At 40.7% G+C, this 20,981-nt stretch overlaps 1 protein-coding gene across 3 annotated transcripts in view; it reads left to right on the plus strand.

Moving 5' to 3' along the window:
* Positions 1 to 20,981, plus strand: part of FRAS1 (Fraser extracellular matrix complex subunit 1) — a 424,744-nt gene that overhangs the window by 194,477 nt on the left and 209,286 nt on the right. For 2 of the 3 annotated variants that reach the window (XM_088791576.1, XM_019720206.3), the window contains 5 exons: positions 844 to 879; positions 2,410 to 2,557; positions 4,013 to 4,156; positions 5,468 to 5,602; positions 19,715 to 19,858. In XM_088791576.1, the coding sequence (XP_088647702.1) occupies positions 844 to 879; positions 2,410 to 2,557; positions 4,013 to 4,156; positions 5,468 to 5,602; positions 19,715 to 19,858 (607 nt within the window). The remainder of the gene's footprint in view (positions 1 to 843; positions 880 to 2,409; positions 2,558 to 4,012; positions 4,157 to 5,467; positions 5,603 to 19,714; positions 19,859 to 20,981) is intronic. The other variant, XM_088791578.1, reaches the window with a different exon arrangement.

Genomic DNA, 20,981 nt, shown 5'->3' on the forward strand with positions numbered 1-20,981 from the left:
ATAAAAATGGTACTTACCTCCTGGGTTTATTGATGATATGTATAAAGTATTTAGAACAGTGCCTGGCACACAAACAAAAAGCTTTAAAATGATATTATTATTGTTATTATGCTGTTGGCATTGTTTGCTTCATAGTGATATTTCATAGTTTAGTCATCCTGATTTTCTTAAGAATTTAAGAGATTAAAGGTTCCCTGTAAATGTTGAATTTATATTTATAATTTAATGCCTTTGTATTTTTAATAGTCATGTTTGATGGCGATGGTCTGGGATTAAGAATCTTAATGATAAATAAGACTTTAACTCATTGAACATTTTCTCTTTTCTTTAGCTTATTTTCCCCCCATAATTGATAGTTAATACTTATACTACTACAAGGCCCCTACATAGATTCTTTCACTTTCTTGTGATAATTTTCTCCTCCTGATTAATTTCCCTGCTCATTTTTGGAGGTAAATTGAGCCCTGGAATTAAAGAAAAGCAAGTTGTTTTAAATATGTACAAATCCCCATAATGCTTTCTAGTACCACACAAATTTCAAGAATTTGCCGTTACAAGCTTAGATCTCTTGACTATGAAGACCTTCATATTAAGGGGAATTGAAGCCCACTGTTCAAGCACAGAGTGAGAATAAGAATTCAATAATATTTCCTATGTTGTCTTCACTTTATATTGGTATGCTTTTCTTGTTTTTCGCATAGATAGATTTTATTTCTATTCATAACCAATAAATGAAGGTGTATGTTATTTGGGGAAAAATGGATAGTTCCTAATGAGAACATAAATAGATCAGCTTAATGGTGGTTTTAGTGGTATGATAAACACATTTCTCTTTGTTCCTAGATATCCTCAAATGTGAGTGAAGTTAAACATGTTCCAGTAAGTATAGATTTTTAACTTGTAAATAGGTATTTATAAAATTGTTTTTAAGCAATGGTCTGCATTAACTGTCCTGGGGAAATTTAATGCCTTTGTATTTTTAATAGTCATGTTTGATGGCGATGGTCTGGGATTATCTTAATGATAAATAAGACTTTAATTCATTGAACATTTTCTCTTTTCTTTAGCTTATTTTCCCCCCATAATTGATAGTTAATACTTATACTACTACAAGTCCCTACATAGATTCTTTCACTTTCTTGTGATAATTTTCTCCTCCTGATTTTTCCTGGCCTAGAAAACTCAGTTTAGTCATTAGGGCAGTTTCATGTACTGCAAAGCATTGCAGACAGAGCTTTTTGGGTTTGAGGAGTGTTCACTCCTCAAGCAATACGGAGTATTCATTCTCTCTCGGTTGTGTGCAGGACAATGTATAGTTTCCTTTCAAGGGAAAGTACAAGCATGTTTTTTCAACCAAGCAAGCTTATGTTAGGTTGGTGGAAAAGCAATTGCGGTTTTTGCAATTATTTTTAACCTTTTATACTGCAGTTACTTTTGCACCAACCTAATAGCTTTGGAGGTTATAGATTAAGGGGGGCCAAGAATCCAATCTGCCTTGAAATGGAAGAAAAAAAAAACTGCTTTCTCAAGATAATATTCTTTAATAACACTAGCATTGTTGCTAAGTATTATCACATTAATTGTTTGGAATGTTTAACATCCGTTGGCTGAATAAGCCTTTTATCAAATCTTTATTTTAAAATATGCTCTTTTATTCTCTTCTGTTTTACCTCTTCATCACCCCAAAACATTCTGGTGGGAGACTTTGTCTCTTTCCTACACTCAGGGCGACTGGGATAGTGAGCAAAAACAAAAGAAGAAAAACTGCTCTTTATCATTCACTTTGGATCCCCTGTCAAAGTACTAATGTTTATTACCATAATTTGCTTGGTGAAAAGAATATTTTAGTGTGAGACGGCCCAGTAGCTCATCTACAGCGCACTAAAAATGCACCTGCAAAACTTTCATTTTAAGAATACAATGACTCCCCTGTTACTCTTACTGTAGTAACCATAAGTAAATTCAGGGCTTTAACCAGCTTCCCACTGTTATTATAAAGATTGTATTTAATGTACCTGCCAATCACTGGGTACATAGTAATCCCCTCTGGGTTTTTTTTGGTGTTTTTTGTTTGTTTGTTTTTTGTTTTGTTTTGTTTTTGGTGAGATAGGTTGAAAAACAAGTGTTCTGTTCTTCTTGCGTATTCTGGTAGCCCCACGATGCTTTCACAATTTATCTCTCTACCTGGGTTCTAAATTAAAAATAAACCAGTTAAAAATAAAGAAGAAATAGTATCCTTTGAAATGTAGAGCTCTTCTACTACTGTGTTACTTCAGAGTTAGGTTTGACATGGTAGTGAGCAGGAGCCTTTACTTTGTCCCTTACGGAAATTATAAATTCTCCATCAGCAAGTTGTCTTCTGAATCTCTGCACTCTGATAACAGTGTCATTCTTTACTGTGTCTTGTAGGAAGGGGAGAAGTGGGAGGATGGCCCTTGCAAGTTGTGTGAGTGCCGGGGGGCTCAGGTAACTTGCTATGAGCCCTCTTGTCCACCGTGTCCAGTGGCCACACTAGCCCAGGTGGTGAAGGGACAGTGCTGCCTAGAATGCACATCAGGTGAGTCCATGTCAGATTTATTTCTACTGAGATATTTCACTGCCAAAAAATTCAGAGAGATCCTCTTTATCCCTGCCTTGCTGTTTTTTTGTTTTTTTTGTTCACTGGGTTTGTGGCTTATTTGTTTCTCCTTCCTAATTTTTCTAACAAATGATGTTAATTCATCTTTGTCCATGTATTTGCCAAACTCAACTGATTATGAGTATGTGACCTTGGGCAAGTCATTGACCCTCTTTAAAGCTGAATTTTCTTGTTGATAAAATGTGCCTTATCTACCTTACAAAATTATTGTGAAAATCAAATAACATAATGTATTTGAAAATTTGTAAAAGCAAATATATGTGTTAGTTCTGTTTCATTTTTGAAGATACAAGAACAATTTCTGAAAGTTTGGTATGGGTGTCCTTTTTTCTTAAGGTGAGCTATTAAACAGATGGTTCCTTTTGGAGTTCTCAGATGGGCTTTTGAAGTTTAAAGACTCATTAATTTCTTCCAAAAGAAAATTTTATCTACTTGTTCTGCAACCCTGCTTTCAAATCACCTGGGGTTGAATTAGTTCCAGTTAATAATTGTTGGCAAGCACTTGAGTTACTCTGTCTGAGCAGTAATTTGCCCATAAGCTTAGTCTCTCAGAGAAGTGGCATTTTCTTCCATTCATATTTCATAATTAATTGTTTTCATCCGTGGGTTGTAATTTTTCATATTGGCAGTTGCTGTTGTTGCACTCAACTTATTTTGGCTAATCACAGTGTTTCTGTGAAGAGTTTATCACGGGAAAAGCAAAGCAACATTATGGTTTAATTATGTTACCTTCTCCAAAGTGGCTCTCTGGGCTTTCTAACACAAATATTTAGCATATTATAATGTACCCTACCTTGAAAATCAGGTTCTTGACAACCTCAAAATCTGAAAGAAGTTATTTGCTGACAATTACCTCTAAATTCAGTGATAATTCCAATTTCTGAGAATGAGATTTGAAATCTTAGAGGAAAAGAAGAAAACTAGCTGTATTTTTTTAAAGAAAATAACGATTTTTAAAACTCGTAGGTTTTATGTCTTAACTTTGCGTGTACATCAAAGCCTTAAGAAGGGCCTCTGAAAAATCATAAATTATTGAATCTGTTTAAATTGTATATTGTGGAGCTAGTCATTCCTGTTTCGAGAGGCATTCTAGCAGGTAGGAGCATTAATAGGCCTGGTTCAGTGATATTTTTAGCATCTTCAATTTTGGGCTACGGGGAACTGATAGTATTTCAGATAAGGAGAGATTCTTGGCACTCTTGCATTGAAATCATTTTTTCGTATTTGGGGGTCCTTTTTATACCTAAGTTTCAGAGTTTTCTATTCTTCGTATTCGGCACAGCTCCACATACCATGTAGATTCTTTTTTCGAAGGATGTAAGAGAAGTCGTATGAGCTTTGCTGAGTTTTCCTCTTCTTTGTCTCTGACTGTAGTTCATTGCCACCCAGACTGCTTGACCTGCTCTCAGTCTCCTGACCACTGTGACCTCTGCCAGGACCCCACCAAGTTGCTGCGGAATGGACGGTGTGTGCACAGCTGTGGTCCGGGATTTTACCAAGCTGGTACTCTCTGTTTAGGTATGGCTCCAGGCAGACCACCCAGAGGTGGACTGAGGCTGACTATTGTCAAGGATGGGTCATGAATGCAGGAAATGCCCAACTTCCAAAAACCGTTAGAAGATAGGAACGTCACCCATAGGTAACTTAATTTCTTACCTGCAGGTCTCTTGCTGCTAACATTTTACAGGTGTTTTGATACTTATGGAGAGACAGATGATGAGGAGGGCAGATGCTTGCTTGCTAGGTAGTCATAGCTGGATTTTTTTTTTTTTTTTTGAAGACTTTCAAGGATAGCAATATCAATAGGATGCTTGGTGTCATTTATTAAAACACTCAGTTAATCCAAGGTAGAACTTTAGAATTGACATGGACCTTCGAGATTACTTACTAGAGTTTTCTCATTTTGCAAATGGGGAACCTGTGGGACAGAGAATTAACTGGCTTGCTCAACATCATACAGATAATTGGTGATGGAGATTGTCTCTTGTGGGTTACCAATGAATCCAGGATGGATTTATGTGCCTTTAAGAATTGATTTAGAATACATCTGAGAAGGACGTACCTGAGAAAATTTGGCTTGGTTGAGGCCGAATCGTAGTTACTTTTCTCCCTAGCTCTGACACATGGGGTTAATTATCCATTTAAAATGTGAAGGCTCATACCCTGGCAGTAAGCATTTAACCTCTCTGTGTCTCAGTATTCCTGTCTGTAAAGTGGGGTAATACTGGTCCTTTCTTCAAAAAGTTCTTGTGTGAATCGTGTGTACGATATAGTCGGGGCTCAATAAAGGTTAACTGCTTTTACTACTTTAGTAATTATTCACTTCTTCCTATTTTCTGTCCTGATTCACAATCTTCAGCCTTTTTGAAGGATATTTCTATCTCTGCCATAGGTTGTGGAGGAAAAGAGGCAAGGAATGTTCTTGTAAAATGGTTGAGTGAGAAAGATATTAGGGGCTACTGGGTAAGAAGACAAGAACACAGCCCCCTGAGGCAAACTGCCTGGCTTCAAATGCCAGCTTCATGTGACCTTGGGCAAGTTACTTAACCTCTGTGAGCTTGTTCCTCACCTGTCAAATTGGGGTTAATAATACCTACCCCATAGGGTTGTCATGAAGATTAAATGCATTCATATGGGTAAAGCACTTTGTGCAGTGCCTGGTATGAAATAGTGTGCTATGTAAATGAAGGCTGAGTTATTTTCCTGCCTTTCTTGTTCTCTATGATCGCAGAGCCTCTGGTGGGGCTATGGAGCAATCGGCACTGGGGTCATGTCTTTGAGCTAATCAGAGCTTCCCTTTCTCTCTCTCCCAACCTTGTCTGGAGCCAGCCTGCCAGCCTCAGTGCTCCACGTGTACCAGTGGGCTGGAGTGCTCCTCCTGCCAGCCTCCCCTGTTGGTGCAGCACGGGCAGTGTGTGTCCACCTGTGGGGACGGCTTCTACGAAGATCGCCACTCCTGTGCAGGTAATCACTGCCGGGCCAACAGCTGGGTGGGCCACTCCCTACCCTAAGCTGTCCGGGGCCACTAGGAGTTATAAACGGCTTTCCAAGTAAGAGAAGAAATTCTGAATGAGCCTCCTGATGGGATGAGGACAGTGGATAAGAGAAATGGCACACGCTGTTTTTATAAACTTCCTAGTGCTTTAGTGTTGTGCACGTGTGATATTTCTGTAACTCCTTCTGTGAACATCTGGGGACACTGAGATAGTATTTAATTAACCCCATACTTTTGGTTCTGGATTATGATTATGTTATAGGTTATATTCCTTAATAGTATAAATATACAGGGCATGAATGAACATGAAAGGGAAAATACATCTATATATTTTTTAAACTTTATTTCCACATAAAGAGAGGGAGAAACAGAAACAAGAAAGTGACATCACAATAATGAACTTGGACAAAAAAAAAAAATAGGCATTTAAATTTACTATATTATCTATTTTAGTAGTTTTATATGCCTACATTTGTTTTTAATTAAGATCTAGTTGAAATTCTCAGTATTGTAACAGTGTCTGGAGGTGGCAGTGATCTTAATATAATTTAGTTATTTATATTTGACCATTTTTTCAGTAGTGATTATAATCATGGGTGTAAGTAAAAAGGTAAATGTATAAAGAATTTTTCCAATGCAGAAATGGGTGAAGGGGGTAATGGTGAAAGAAAAGATGAGGGGCAGAGTCCTAAGTTTGTCTTCCCGAAGAAATAGGGAATTCGATGTGCCCAGAAGCTGAGGCAGGTGTGCAGTGGCAGGTCAATCTGAAAAGGCAGATGGGCCAGAGGGAGGGTCTAGGGTTTCCCAGGGAATGGCGGTAGCTATGCTTTGCAGCTGAGCAGGAGATGGACAGCTCCGTGAGGGGAATCTGAAGGTGGGCCAGGCTGAGGGTCAAGCTGACATGCTCCTCTCTTTCATGCCCTTGGTTAGATTTTCAGGAAAATAGGAAAAGCTAATTTCTTCAGAGGTGCAGGCCGAATGAGCTCTAAGGCCATGCAAAGGTCCTATGTGGAGGAAGCTGTTGGCCCTCTTATTCCAGGTCAAGGTCAGAAGCAGAGTCTACGGGATTATAGAAACCATCTCACAAAGATATGTTAGCACGTACTGTCTACGCCATGCAGATGTGAGGGTAATGGAGCCTGTCCTGTGGCCGGTCTCATTATAGAATATGGAAGGCGTGCTAGCTTCAGAGCTTGGATTGAGGGCTCTGTGAGGACTGCAGGGATATCTGCTGCATCTCTGTATCCCCAACATCAAGGGCTGCACAAGGGTTCAGGATTTGTTGAACAAGTGTTTGATGAATGAAGCAATGTACTACCCCTTGGTGATCCTTGAAGGACCAGTGTTTCAATAGAAGTTTCAGCCATAAAAGAGAAGAGAATCCTTAATGTTTATTACTTATTAGGTTCTATTTGGATGCTTGTTTTAGAACAGACTCAAAGTGGGCACATACAAATGGCTTCGGACAATTTAGGTAAACTGCTGAAATTTCAATTTGATGAAATTGTTGAATGCATTCTTTACACCTGTCTTCTGTCCCACCAAAGAGACCTCCTGCTAGCACTCGTGTGACAGATTTGCCTTTAAAAGGGAATTAATTTCCTTTAGATTTTATTCCTCCCTCTATATACCCCTACCCCTGCCACACATCGCATGTACATATTTACTCTTTTCTTTCTTTTCTGTTTCTTTTGTGGCAGGGGCATTTTCCTTTCCCCCATGCCCAGTGTTTTAATTGGTGATGTTAATGCCATTTGAGGGCTCTTTGGAATGGGTAATGTTTCATTTGATTACTGGTTTATGTAGCTGACTGCTTCCACATTCCATCCACATACCCATACACAAATGCCTCTAGGAGAGAGTTGCTGGGAAAATTTGTTCATGCTCCCCCCAGGGAATTAAACCAATTTGCTTTAGTTCAGCCTGGTTGCATTTTTATGCATAAAATGGTAAGAAAGAAGAGAACAAGAGGAGACAGAGAAAAGGAGAGCGTGGTCTTAAAAATTAAAGCTAAACTTGTGATCAATTTCCATATACTGTCTCCACGCTGAGACTACCCAAATAATTTTTCCAAATAAGATTTCTTATTATTGGAATTTTTTGCTATATTCCCGATTGCACCATTTTTGATGACTTTTCACCATTGACCTTGGAAGTTGGTCAGCGCTCTTACAATATGTGCTAAACTTCTCCAAAAGAAGTCTGCTACTCTGCAGTAACAACAGGTTTTTCTGGATTGATGCCTCTTGGCAGGATCATTTATGTTATGACTGGCACATTTCACCACTTTATTGACCCATCAAAACCAAGAGAAAATGACCACTGTGCTGAGGAAACTTATTACCAGAAATTACCTGATTAATATTCATGCTCACTATGTTGGATCTAGACAGAGTGAAAAATGTGGGGCAGAGCCAAGTGGCACATCAACATGGCTCTTCAACAAGAGTTTGAGCAGGTAATCCAGAGATGAGTGAAAGGAGACACAGTTTTGCCAGAGAATCGTATCCTTAGGGGCCTTTATCATTTTCCCTCTCCCTTGAGTTTGTGGCATACACACACATACATACATACATACATCTGCACACAGACATGCACATTTGTGTGCATATATTAATATTATTGTTATGTTCTTGTGCTTGACTAAACTGAATAATGTTGTACATATAGTCCACATTATGGACCCCCTATCAGTCCCTGCTTTGTTTCTCCTGCCTTCCCCAACCTTGGAGTTGATCACTTTACCTTAAGGCTCAGCACCACCCAATTTTTATACCAATCTCAATTGGAGACAGGCAATATGTAAGTTGCCTCTTACCCACAGCAGGTAGGGCCAAGTTGTAATTACCCTCTTACTGCTCCCAACTCACCTTTTAGGCTTGGCATCCAGGCTTCTGCCTTAACCCTTAGGCTTCCTTTGCTGCCAGCTGGGATGTGGTCCAACATCTCTGTTGTCCAACCTGTCCCACTCTTCTTGACCCCATCAGCTCCCAGGACTGGGATTCTACCTTGGTTCCTGCCATCTTGTCCTGTTGTGACCCATTTCCAGGAATTAATAGCCCAACTCTTAATCACCCCACCCCCAGCCCTATGGTCAGGCTTCACCACTGTATGGATGCTCCTTGCCCCACCCCCCATGACACCACATAACTTTGTACCCTTCCTGCATGGCTCTTGCGTCCTGGATGTATTATATTCTATCAAAGTGGTGGTTCCATTGCCTCGTCTTAGAAACCCTGGTGTTAAATGTAAATCTGGATCTAGACTGAGCTTGCCATGTCCTGAGGACATTCTTTCTTTCTTCTCTTGCTCCTCTTTTCAATCAGCCTCTGTTCGACTCTAGTGGGACCATTGAACTGTGCACACAAATCTTAGATATAAGTGCCCATACGAAGAAAAGTGAAAATAACCAAACTAACATATATCATACAAAATTAGTTTAAAATAAATAACTCAAAAACTGTAGACTTTGAGTAGAGAAAGAGTAGAATATAGTCCATTTTCATGTGTGTATCAATGTTTGTTTTGTCTCCTTAAAACGTCCATTGTTCACAAAGACCTAAGGATGGGGCTGTGTGTACCCCATGGCAAGTGCCGCCTTCATTCTGCAGATCCAGAGATGGGGGTGGGGGTGGGGTGGGGAGTGTGCTTATGACCATAGGCTTGGGGGCCAGACCTCCTGGATTCCAGTCTTGGCTCTGTCACTACAAACAGCATGTTCTTTAACTCGTGCTTCAGTTGCCTTCCGGGTAAAGCAGAGACAATAACACCTGCCACAGAGCATTGTTGTGAGGGTTAGATGAGTAAATTCACACAAGTCCTTTAGGATGGTGCCTGGTACCTAGTAAGCCCTGCGTGTAGGTTAGGAGACTTGGATTTCTGCTTTCCACTGTCCTTCCCTCTTTCCTTTCTTTCACTGCTCCGTTCATTCTCTTTTGACCACAGCTGCAGGTCCTGAGGATATGACGATAAATAAGATTCTGTCTTTACCTATAGTAGGCTTGCAATCAAGGCAGCGTTAGCTGCTGCTTACAGGGACACACACAAAAAAATAAAAACCCAAAGACCTGTGCAAATGATTTTATATCTGATTGCTGTGTGGTTATAGATTTTGAAACTTAAAGAATAAAACAATTGAACTCTACCACTTAATTGCTATAGGTCTTTGAACAAGTCATTTAATCTCTTTGAGACTTCATTTTCTCAACCATAAAATGGGGATGATATTATCTACTTCAAATCATCATTATGAAAAGATGTTTGAAAATGTAAATATACTATGCCTGGTACACAGTGTGTGTTGGACAACAAAAGGCAGCTACTGTCATGATCAGATTCATTCCTTTATTCTCCAGTTTATCGGAATGAAAACCAAATAGCTTGCATTAAGGAACAAAGAGTCATGCCATTCCTCTCTGCTTTAAAATAAAATCTACGGTCATATGTTATAGAGAAGTAAATATACTATAGAGAACAGTTCACTGTATTCATCGCGTTAAAATCCTTTTAGTTCCTTTAAATCCCCAGATTAAATTATGAGAGTCTTTAAATTTGTTTCTTAGCCATTGTTATGGTATTTAGAGGGGAAACATTAAGAAAACCTGTAAAATTTACATATAGGATGCTGACCTACTGTGGTTTGAACAGAGGAAATTCTAAAGTTAATCATTTGTTGGAACTATGTTTGACTAGAGCAGCCCAATCATTTGTGGAAATGAAGCACGAACCCGCTGGAGCTGCCAGGTCCAAAGCAGTAAAGACCTAATGGTCCTTGGCATTATGTCCCAGCATGTGGGTTCCTCCAGCCCCGCTGTGCCCAGGGTGGACCTTCTGGGAAAGACATTTATGACACTATTTTTCTGAAATCTTCAAGAAGACTGGAGCCCTCCTTGTTCTGTTGGGATAGTCATTGTCAAGCTGGTATTGTCCAGGGTGCACCCCCTCAGCCCCACAGAATTGGGGGGCTAGTCCCAATTTCATTGTCAGATCACATATTCTGTTTGGAGGCCCAGCACATTCTACTGCTTGGTCTTCACTCATTTTGTTCTGCTCTTCAAATCCCATGCCTTGTCAAACCTTCTCTGGCATTCTAGAGCAATTATGGTCTCTCTCTTAATTGCTAAATATCTTGTAAAGGGGACTTATTGCGTCAAATGATATTCCTATCTCCTCCATTCTGTTCATGCAATGAATATTTGTTGAGCCTCTTCTATGTACCGGGCACTGGGAATATAGAAATGAGCCAACAGACAGCTGTGGTTAAGGAACTTACTTTCTACATGGAAGGAGAGTGTCAGCAAACAAACAAATAAGATAATTTCAGAGAGTTACCACTCTATGAATTCACTACTATCAGAGCTATAAAGACGATTTTGAAAGCTTTGTTATAGGAAGTAACTGATTATTGAGGCAGGGACAGGTCTTATATTTCTGAATTCCCCACATTGCTAAGCACATATAGGACGCTATAGAATAATTTTTGATTGAAAAACAGTGTGATAAACCATTGCACGAAGGAAAAGGACAGGAATGTACAGACATGCCTAGACTCTGGCGTACAGGCATCTTGTCTTCCATTTAGCTTCTATTATTTACTTCCTGTCAGCAATTTCCAGCTAGGTGTGACCTCAGGAAAATTATAGAATCTCTATTTTTCCCATTCCGCCTTTTCTTCCCTTCTTTTCCCTCTTTAGAGTGACTTATTAGTGCTGGAAGGGTGACTATTTAAAACAACCAGCAAACAAACAAACAAACTGTCATTGGAACTTGGGGAGTGTCTGTGGACTGTTTTAAGCCATTCCGAAAGGAGCACAACAGGATTGCCCTCCTAAAATGTACACTTCTTAAGTAAACTGGACCCTGGGAACCAGCTGACAGTGGCATTCCAAATTCCCTCTTTTTTTGGACATTCAGTAAAGGATACATGGAGAGAAGAAGGAGAAAGCAGCTGGTGGTGTTTTTCCTGGGATCTTTCCTGTAGCAGGAACTGGCAATGTTTGGCATTTGTCTGTACTGCTTATAGACCCTGGCTGTGTATGCCAAAAGACAAATGGCAGAACAAAAGGATCGCATACCAGGAGAGAAAGCCTGCCACAAATGCAAGGGAGTTTATCTTCTAGACAGATCCCATTCTTCCTGACAAATCTGAACCCCCAAATATTTCAGCCATGGATTACAAACTAGTGACAAGTCTCCTGGCTTTCTGCCCAGTCCCTAAGGTTCTCAGGTATTTTAGCTAGACTATATGGCATGCATTCTTTTTCTCTCTCCATTTCCCTACCCCAACACTCTCGCTATTCCACCCTCCCCTCCCTTTTTGTGCTGCTCACAGAACACACAGCACCTCCAAGTTATCGCTGCCCAGATCTCAGCAGGATATGCTACAGCAGCCAGGAAGTCTGAGAACTCTGCCCATCAAAAGCTTGGTTTTGGTTGGTGGTCCCTACTTGGCTCTTCAATTTCTATAGATAAATAGACTCAAGGTATTACTGGAGAAATCAATAGCCATTTAATTAACAGGGGCTGAGGAAAAACCCAGGGAGTCCCTAGCAGCTGTGGATTGCCAGTGGCCACAGTAGACAAATGGAATCTGAGGGTTCCATTTGGCTCCTCAAGCGAAGCCTAGGAGGGCACTGTATTGGAAGTTTTTGGGGTGTATTTGTGTTGTAGATTTAGGAGTATAGGTAGAGGGGTAGGACATAGAAAAAATAAGAATATTCCTGGTGAGCTGGCGTATCTGCCTTTATCATCTGACTTACATACTAATGAAAAGTTAGTGGCTTGTAAATCTCTGTCCATGTGGAACTGCCAAAGCCTCCATAAGCTGGGAAGTCTTGCCTTCCATTCAATCTCTGTGTTTACAGAAGACCCTACTAAAAATTCAAGTATGTTACCCAAGACGCATAAATCACTCAACTGTATTACAGATGTGGTTAATAGATTAACTAGCTATTTACCCAGCATGTGCCTTAGGGAAAAGGACTACAGGCTTTTTTTTTTTTCCTTTAGTAATTTTTTTTCCCCATAAGTACCAAATGAATTCATGTTTATTCCAAAAATTAATTTGCTAAAGTTAGTGAAATTCAAGGCACAATAAAAAAATCAATGGAAATTTCTGACTCGAGCGCTCCTAAATCACTACTGTTAGTGTTCTAGTGACAGTCTTCCTAATTTCTGAATTGGTGTGTGTGTGTGTGTGTGTGTGTGTGTGTGTGTGTGTGTTGTTTACACAGCCATACATACACACATTTATTTTTTCAAAAATCAAATCACACTCTGTATATAGTCTTATTGCCTACTTTCCCCATGTTATTTATTGTTCTTCTACAACATCTTTTTTGTTGTATAACTTCCCAACTGTGGCTAAGCAAGACTTTATTCAGCACAGCTTCTATTGTTTGATGTTTCTTGCTAATTTTCCATTATCATAAATAACCATGATGTCAACAACATTTTTAAGAGAAATTGTGGTAAATATATTTGATTAGGGTAAATTCTTAGACATGTGATTTATGGGTCCAAGAGTGTATATCTACATTTTTAAGTTTTAATACATATTAGTATATTATTCTCTTCTCAAAAAGTTGTAATTTGCACTCCTACTAGAAACGTATGAGAGTGTCTACTTCCTACCACCCTGGTCAACGATTATGATTCTTCTTAAGTTTGTCGATTTGATTGATGTAAAATGGAATCTTGTTTAATTTCTTTCTTTTATTATTTTTTGGGATTTATGTGAAGATAGTTGAGTTAATCATACTTATCAGTTCATGGCCCATTTTCATCATTTGCCTGGGCCAGGCTGTTCTCTTGCTTATCTATCTGTCTGTCTCTCTACCTGTCTATCTATTCCTTTTGTTCCCCTTAACCTATGCCCATTTCCTGTCTCCTCAGATCCCCACTTAAGTAACTATTCTGATGCAATTTAATGTGTAAATCTAATGTGTATTTTTATATGTATGTGCTCTTATTGCTTTGTATGCATTTTAAATATTCATAAGTATTACTAGGTGGATATTTCATTCTTTTTCTGTTTTTAGTCTCAAGACTATTTTTTAAGCAGTTTTAGGTTCATAGTAAAATCTAAAGGAAAGTATAGAGATTTCCCATAATTCCCGTCCTCGACACATGCATAGCCTCCCCCATTATCAACACCCCTCACCAGAGTATTACATTTGTTACAATCAATGAACCATTCTTGGGTGTTTTTTTTTCCTCTCTAAGCACTATTTCTAAGATACATGCTTATTGCTATGTGTGTGTCTAATCCAGTGTATCTAGTTGCTGCTCTTCTGCTTAATTTTCTTTTCTCTGGCTGTTCATGAAGCTGAAGATTTTTTCCATGTGTTTGTATTTTTTCGACTATGAATTCCCTTAAGTCCATGTGGTTTTTCAGAACGTATGGAGACCAGGCATCCCTATCTCAGGGTGCTAAGGCATCAGTTAACACAGGGAGGCAGGTGGAGGGCAGAGACCCAGCCTGGTAGGGGACAGAAGATTGGAGTAAAAGGATCAAAAATGATGCTTACTCAGGTGAGCATCTGCTTTTAAATGTGTCTGGCGTTTGCACTTCTTAGGAAGTAGCCTTGACTTCTTGCAGGGCTATGATGGGGGCAGGGGAGAGTAGTCTCCCCAGCATCCAGGCTCTCACCACGCTGTTTTCAGTTACTTTCCAAAGGGCTTTTGTTGATATTTTGTAAAGATTGCAAAGAAAGAGCTTTAGAGTGTGAGGCTTCTGGAAAAGATGGAGCCCCTTTTTGTAACTGTGGAACAATCTATGAGGGCTCTCTTACTTCCTTTCACTCCCTTTCTACATCAACTTACGTGTACATTTCCCATAGTCTTTTCTATCCTTTCCTCCTCTATGTTGCACTCTGATTTGCCCCCTTTTTAATTACTTTGCTTACCATGCCAGTTGAAATAAGATTTGCTGGATTTCCCAGGGTACACCACTCACATGACCACTACAACACTCTCTGCTTTCTCAAATATGTCGTCTCACCATATCCCCATGAATGAGGTACAACATATACAGTTGACCCTTGGACAACACAGTTTTGAACTGTGGATTATTTTTAAATAAATAGTCGGTCCACAGTATCCCCAGATTTTGCATCTGCAGATTCAACTAACCACCAATCAAAAACAGTATTTTTCATCTAAGGTTAAGAGTCCGAGGATGCTGAGGACTGACTGTTTGCATTGCTCCATGCCATTTTATGTAGGGGACTTGAGCATCCTCCGATTTTGGTATCTGCTTGGGTCCTGGAACCAATCCCCCATGGATATGAAGGACGAATTAAGTTTTGGGCGAGTTGAAAGTTATACCTGGATTGTTCACACGTCAGCTGTATTACTATTCCCGCTTTACAGATTAGGAAAGCAAAGGAGAGTAAAGTTGAATCTAAGGTAGAAAAAATTTCCATCCAACGAGAGCTTCTTATGGGAAATTTACCCACTCTCCCCTGATAATACTTTAAAACTTTACAAGTACTTCTTGGTCATTTGTGAAATGAGAACGAAAGCTAGCAGTTGCTACAAAATGGATAAGGAACAGGACGAAGGAATTTGACTTGAGTATAGGTGCCTGCTGGTCCCTGGAATTTGGGCTGTTTCTGTGTAGTTACCAGTGAAAACTTCCTGGCGGTTTGGAAACCTGAACTGCCTTCTCACTTGTGATTTTAAAAGGGTCTGATGATTGAGTGTGCTGATTCTCTGTAATGGCAGAGAAACGTATTCTGAGAGGTCATGGAAGAGATGAGAAACCTAGACTCCTCTCGGGAGGGGCAGCCTGAACTGCAGACTGAGCCCATGGGGATCTGTAGCCATTGCCTGGGTCTGGGAAGGCGTCCTGGAAAATAGAAATGGCCCATAGAAGGAGCTTATTTTAACATTTCCCTGAAAGGCCACATTTTATTCTTAGAGAAGCACAGGTTCAAAAATTTTTAATCCAATCTTTGATTTCAAAATTATCAAGTACGAAAAGAGTTTCTTATTTTTAGAGTAAGGTTTCAATACACAGTCGCCTAAAGAAAAGTAATTTGTTCCTTTTCAGTTTGAAATGAATTACTCAGCAAGCCAACACATGTCTTGCTATGCTCCAGAAAAGTCAGGAGTTTTCCCAAATAAATTATCGACTGTAAGATAAATTATGTGAGATAAGAAGATGCCTTTCCTTTATTTGCCCTCTTTTGAAATGTGTTGCCACAAGTTTCACAATGTACAATTCAAACCCTGGGTGATCTGAAGGGTATCCCTAAAAGAAATCATGGTGAAAAGTCAGAGAGTAACCTTTTATTTTTTATAATAACCCAAATGTAATAAAAGCCACATGTAAAATAAGAAGAGATTATCTGCAGTGGCATATGTTCAGTATTAGAATTTAGAAATCAGTTGCAAGACTCAGTGGGAGTATGTCATTATGAGAAATGACAGCTCAAAAAAAAGAAAAGAAAGAAATGACAGCTCAGCATAGTGCTGTGTTGAAATAGAAATCCCTTCTACTGTCCTACTTGGCCGTGGAACATGGCTTTTGTCTGATATGGAAAAAATGAGAAGGCCCAGCGTCACATTTGTTTACTCTGAATGGATGTAGCATAAGTATTTATCATCTTAAGCAGATCTGGATGCCAGCATTTATTAGGTAGATTTTATAGCCTCAAGTTTATCTATAGTTATATCTTCAGACTATGACCTTATGGTTAGTTGTTTCCAAGTAGAAGGTAACTGATAGGATGGATTCCCTATAGCCAATAAAAAAAATCTGTACATTCATTGAACATACATTTAATGAGTACTGACTGTGCACTGGGCATCAGTCTGGACACTGGGGGTTTAAGATAACTAAAACATGGCCCCTATTTTGGAGGTTATTACATTCCATCGAAGGGGATCCATTTGTAGCTGAGTAATTAGTACATAGGTTATATAGCATAAGAGAGGCTTGTACAAAGAAAGTGCTGCAGGAACCTAGAGGAAGGAGGGACCAACTTTGTTTTTCACAAGTTCAGCAAAGCTTTGCAGAAGTAGTGACAACTTAGGAAGCTTCTGTAGTGTAAACAAGATTCCAGGGTCCAGCGAAGGAGCCAGAGGCATTGCTGGCTGGGTGAATCCTGTGTGGGGCATCCAGAACCCACAAATAGGCACCTAACATGCTTAGGGCACCCAGCTTCTTAGTATTGGGGAGCATGAGAGAGGCAGCCGAAGGAAGGCCTGAAGCTGTAAGTATGGCTCAGTTTGTGATGAGCCTGTCTGCCATCCCTAAGTCTGGCGCCTCTAACCTGCTCATCCTTTGGCCCTTGTTCTAATTGGCAATGCCAGGGGTAAGATTAAAAATATTTAGCAAGCACTGTGGCACAGATAATATAGGATAGAAGGAGGGGAGACCCAAGACCCTCTCCTGTGCTAGACCTTTCATTTGTTGGAGCATGATGTCCACCAGGTTCCCAGGGAGGAAACCAGAGTGTCATGGAGGGGGCAGGACAACAGCCATTTACCAACCAGTTTGGAAGTATCTGTACTGTGTTAACAGAACCAGTGCAGTTGAGTGTCTGCACTGCCATCAGCCAGTCCCCAAAGAGAGCTAAGGAGTTGTGCTTTAATTTCTCGTCTCTGCTGCATCCCCTGGAAAAAGATGCTTTCATCCCTTAAAGATGTCTTGAGTTAATTACTCTCTCCTGTCCCCACTACAGAGTAAACTCTCTAAAAAACAAAACTGATCAGTTCCACTGCCCTGATTCAGACTCTTACAGGATGAAATAAGTCCAAGGTCCTTGCCCAGGGCCTGCCAGACACTTGTGATCTGTCCCCTGTTGTCCCCCGACCCTCCAGCCCCGGCACATACTCCTCAGTGCAGTTTGTCCAATGCCACCAGTGCAGTGCACTCAAGTGATGGGGTGGATGAAATACTTCCTCCAGCAAACTTCCGGTAACACGGCTTACCTGTGGCGAGCTGGGAAGACCCCACAGGCTAGCACAGCACCTTGCTTCTGCACATTGACAGACAGATCAGCCTGGTGGACCTTCTTAGACATGAGATTGGGTTTTTTGTTTGTTTATTTGTTTCAGTAACAACTTTGTATCAACTCCCAAGTCAATGAGGCTGAGGCATGAGCAGCGTTAGACACTTCAGATGATGACTGTCGTTAGTACTTGGAGGGGAGTTGAATAAATAAATGACAGACAGATTTTGTGTTCATTAAAGGTAGAATTTGTTACTGGGCTCTTTGCATCCACATCTTTGCTCATAATGTGGTGTTACTAAATTATCCTGATGGGGCAGTATTCTTATGTACCACTTATAAATATACATGAGGTCTTAAATATGAATGAAGTCACTCATGAGACATTAGTAGAGCACCAAGCAGTGTGCTCAGCACAGTTAACAAAATAGAAATGGCCTCACCCTCATGAAGCCGATGGCCTCGTGAGGGAACCAGATAATAACTAAACGTTCTACCATCTCTGCTTTCCACCTACCATCGTCATCTCTTACCTGGCCCCCAGCACAGACTGCACATGTTCTCGCTGCCTGCCTGCAGGTTCTTAAACCCTCTCTACGTGGCAGCCAGAGAGAGCTTTTTAAAATCTAAATTAGGGCTCAAGGCAATCCTGCTTAAATCTGATCATGACTTCATATTGCAATTAGTATAAAATCCTAATTTCTTTCCCTGGTCTCCCAGGTAAAGTTTGATTGGGCCCCTTCTTCCCCTGCAGTCATGTTCAGGCCACTCTGCCCCACTCTGCCCCTGCCCACACCCCTACCCCCCGCCGAGCTGGAGCCACGAGGGCAGCCTTTGGTTCCTTGAACACCCAAGCTCCTTCCCTTTTCAAGACCTTTGTCTATGCTTTGCTCTCCCCATGGCTGACCACTTCTTGTCCTTTGGAGCAACCCGAAATTGGTCCCTTCCACCCCCACCACTGTTTTTTTTTTTATCAAAGAGCCCTTCCTAGCACTTAACACAATTTGTAATTTTCTCTAAATTTGTTGGAGAGAAAAGTTGTCTGAAACTAAGGCTTTCCTGCGCAGTTTAGAACAGACAGAAGAGGAATGGATCTTGAGATTTACAATGCAGGCATCCTTTCTTCTGATTCCAAAGGGATGCCTTATTAAATTAAGTAAAATTCCCAAGTCACTTGCAATCAACAAAGGCATTCTTCCTACCAATTTTGATGAGACTGAATATGTCTGCAAAATAGGTTGTTTTTTTATTGTGAAGCAAACGTTTTGAAAATTAGGATGTATTAACAAATGCGTAGGTGGGGTTACCCGTAGAGAGTTAAGTCTGAATATACGTATTCAGAATAGGCGTCTCTTTATAGATGTGCTAATGTGAAAAGCAAGCAAAAATAGTAATAAAAAATGAAATGCTGGAAAAAGTGGAAATTTTGGAGTCTTAGGTGAACAACTCTGGTCTAAGAACAAGTTATAGTTAGAAACATAAAGTGTAAGGAAAAGGCAGGCTCTGTGAGTCCTCAAGATACATGTTTAGAGCAGATGCTACTGGGGTAACCAGAGACTGGGAGGGCCAGAAAGAATTGTGAGCAAGGACAGAAGGAGAGTTTGGTGGGAGAGAGGGAGTGAGAGAGAGGAGAGAGAGGGAAAGAAGGAAAACAGCAATAGAATCAAGCAGGACCAGGTCCGTCAATGTCTAATGAAGGACTAGAGGACATAGCATCCTTCCTTAGCTGGTCCTTGATGGCACTGGAGATAGGAGTGGTTAACCTGTGCACACTTTGTTGTGTGGTTTTAAGGGCAAGGCGGTGGAGCACCATCTGATCTCATTAGACAGACTATCTTCATCTAAAACAATTATGATTTCCTTCCCTATGGTTCCCATTATTCAAAAGCCTCTGACTCCCTGTTCCAATTTTTCTAGCAATAATTTACTGCAATTGTATTTCTGGCCAACAGGCATAGTTTTATTTGGGGGGGAGGGGTGTTTCTTCCGAAGCATACGTATGCACGTAGTGGTTTAGGAATGAAGGAGTCAACATCCTCCTTATAAATTCTAAAACCTTTCCAGGGAAAAATCAGTCCTTTGTACTATAGATTGTTCACCGATTTTGCTGTTTGCCTGCAGTCTGTCACGAGTCCTGTGCGGCCTGCTGGGGTCCCACGGAGAAGCACTGCCTGACCTGCAGAGACCCCCTCCAAGTGCTGAGAGAGGGCGGCTGTGAGAGCAGCTGTGGCAACCGGTTTTACAACAAGCAGGGGACCTGCAGTGGTAGGTGCCAGACCTTGCATGCCAAAGCATCTTTTTCTCTTCCAGCATCCCTTGTTTAATTCAAATCAAAGCACCAACAACCAATGTTTTTTTTTTAATCAACAAATGGGGATGGCTGCTAACATTGCTGGTGTTTTAGTAGTTTACAGAACATCTTTTGTTCCCCTAAGGAGATCCCCTGTAGTACACTGCCCCCTCGTTCCCCCCCCACCCCCCCCCCCCCAGCTTGTTAGATCAGGGTAGGTGCTCATTCTAGCCTCGTCTTACAGATGAAGACCGTAAGGACTGGGCTGCTTGCTCCAGACCCACAGCTGTGGGGACAGCAGCAGGGCTTCCTTTCTCCAAATCCCAAACTCTCCATTGACTGCAGACTGCCTTCCAAATCTGCATGGAGACAGAGACACTTTTAGGGCAGCCAGGAGCAGCCTTTGGTGTTGGTGCCACCGACTTAAAGCTGAAGCTGTTCTTGTCTGTTCTACTTTTAACAATCACTGCATAACAATAAGAGTTAACCTAGTTTCGTGCTTCCTGTGGCAGACACTATTCCAAGTGCTTTATAAACATTAACCCATATAGAGGCAGAAAAGTATGCTGGGGAAAGCATGACCTTGGGCAAGTTACTTTATCTGAAGGTCAGATTCCCATTTGTAAGTTGAGGGTAACAGTAATACCTGTAGGAGACAGAATAATGGCCCCTCAAAGATGTCTGCGTTCTAATTGCCAGAACCTGTGAATATGCTGCCCTAGATGGCAGAAGGGGTTTTGGAGGTATGATTAAATTAAGGGTCTTGAGATGGGGGATTATCCTGGATTACGCAGGGGGGCCTTGTCATCACAAGGGTCCTTATATGAGGATGGGAGTCAGAAAAGATCTGAGAGGGAATCAGAGGTCAGAGTGATGGTCAGAAGGATGCGAGAAAGGGTCCATGAGCTTGCAGGCAGTCTCCAGAACCTGAAAAAAGGCAAAGAAATCAATCTCCCTTGGAGCTTCCAGAAGGAATACAGCTCTGCTGACACGTTGATGTTAGGACTTCTGATATCCAGAGCTGTAAGATAATAAATTTGTGGTGTGCTAAACCACTGAGTTTGTGGTCATTTATTACAACAGCAATGGGAAACGAGT

This window comes from Rhinolophus sinicus, chromosome 1 (assembly GCF_057876585.1).
Source record: "Rhinolophus sinicus isolate RSI-liver-muscle chromosome 1, RSI-T2T, whole genome shotgun sequence".
Taxonomy (NCBI): Eukaryota; Metazoa; Chordata; class Mammalia; order Chiroptera; family Rhinolophidae; genus Rhinolophus; species Rhinolophus sinicus.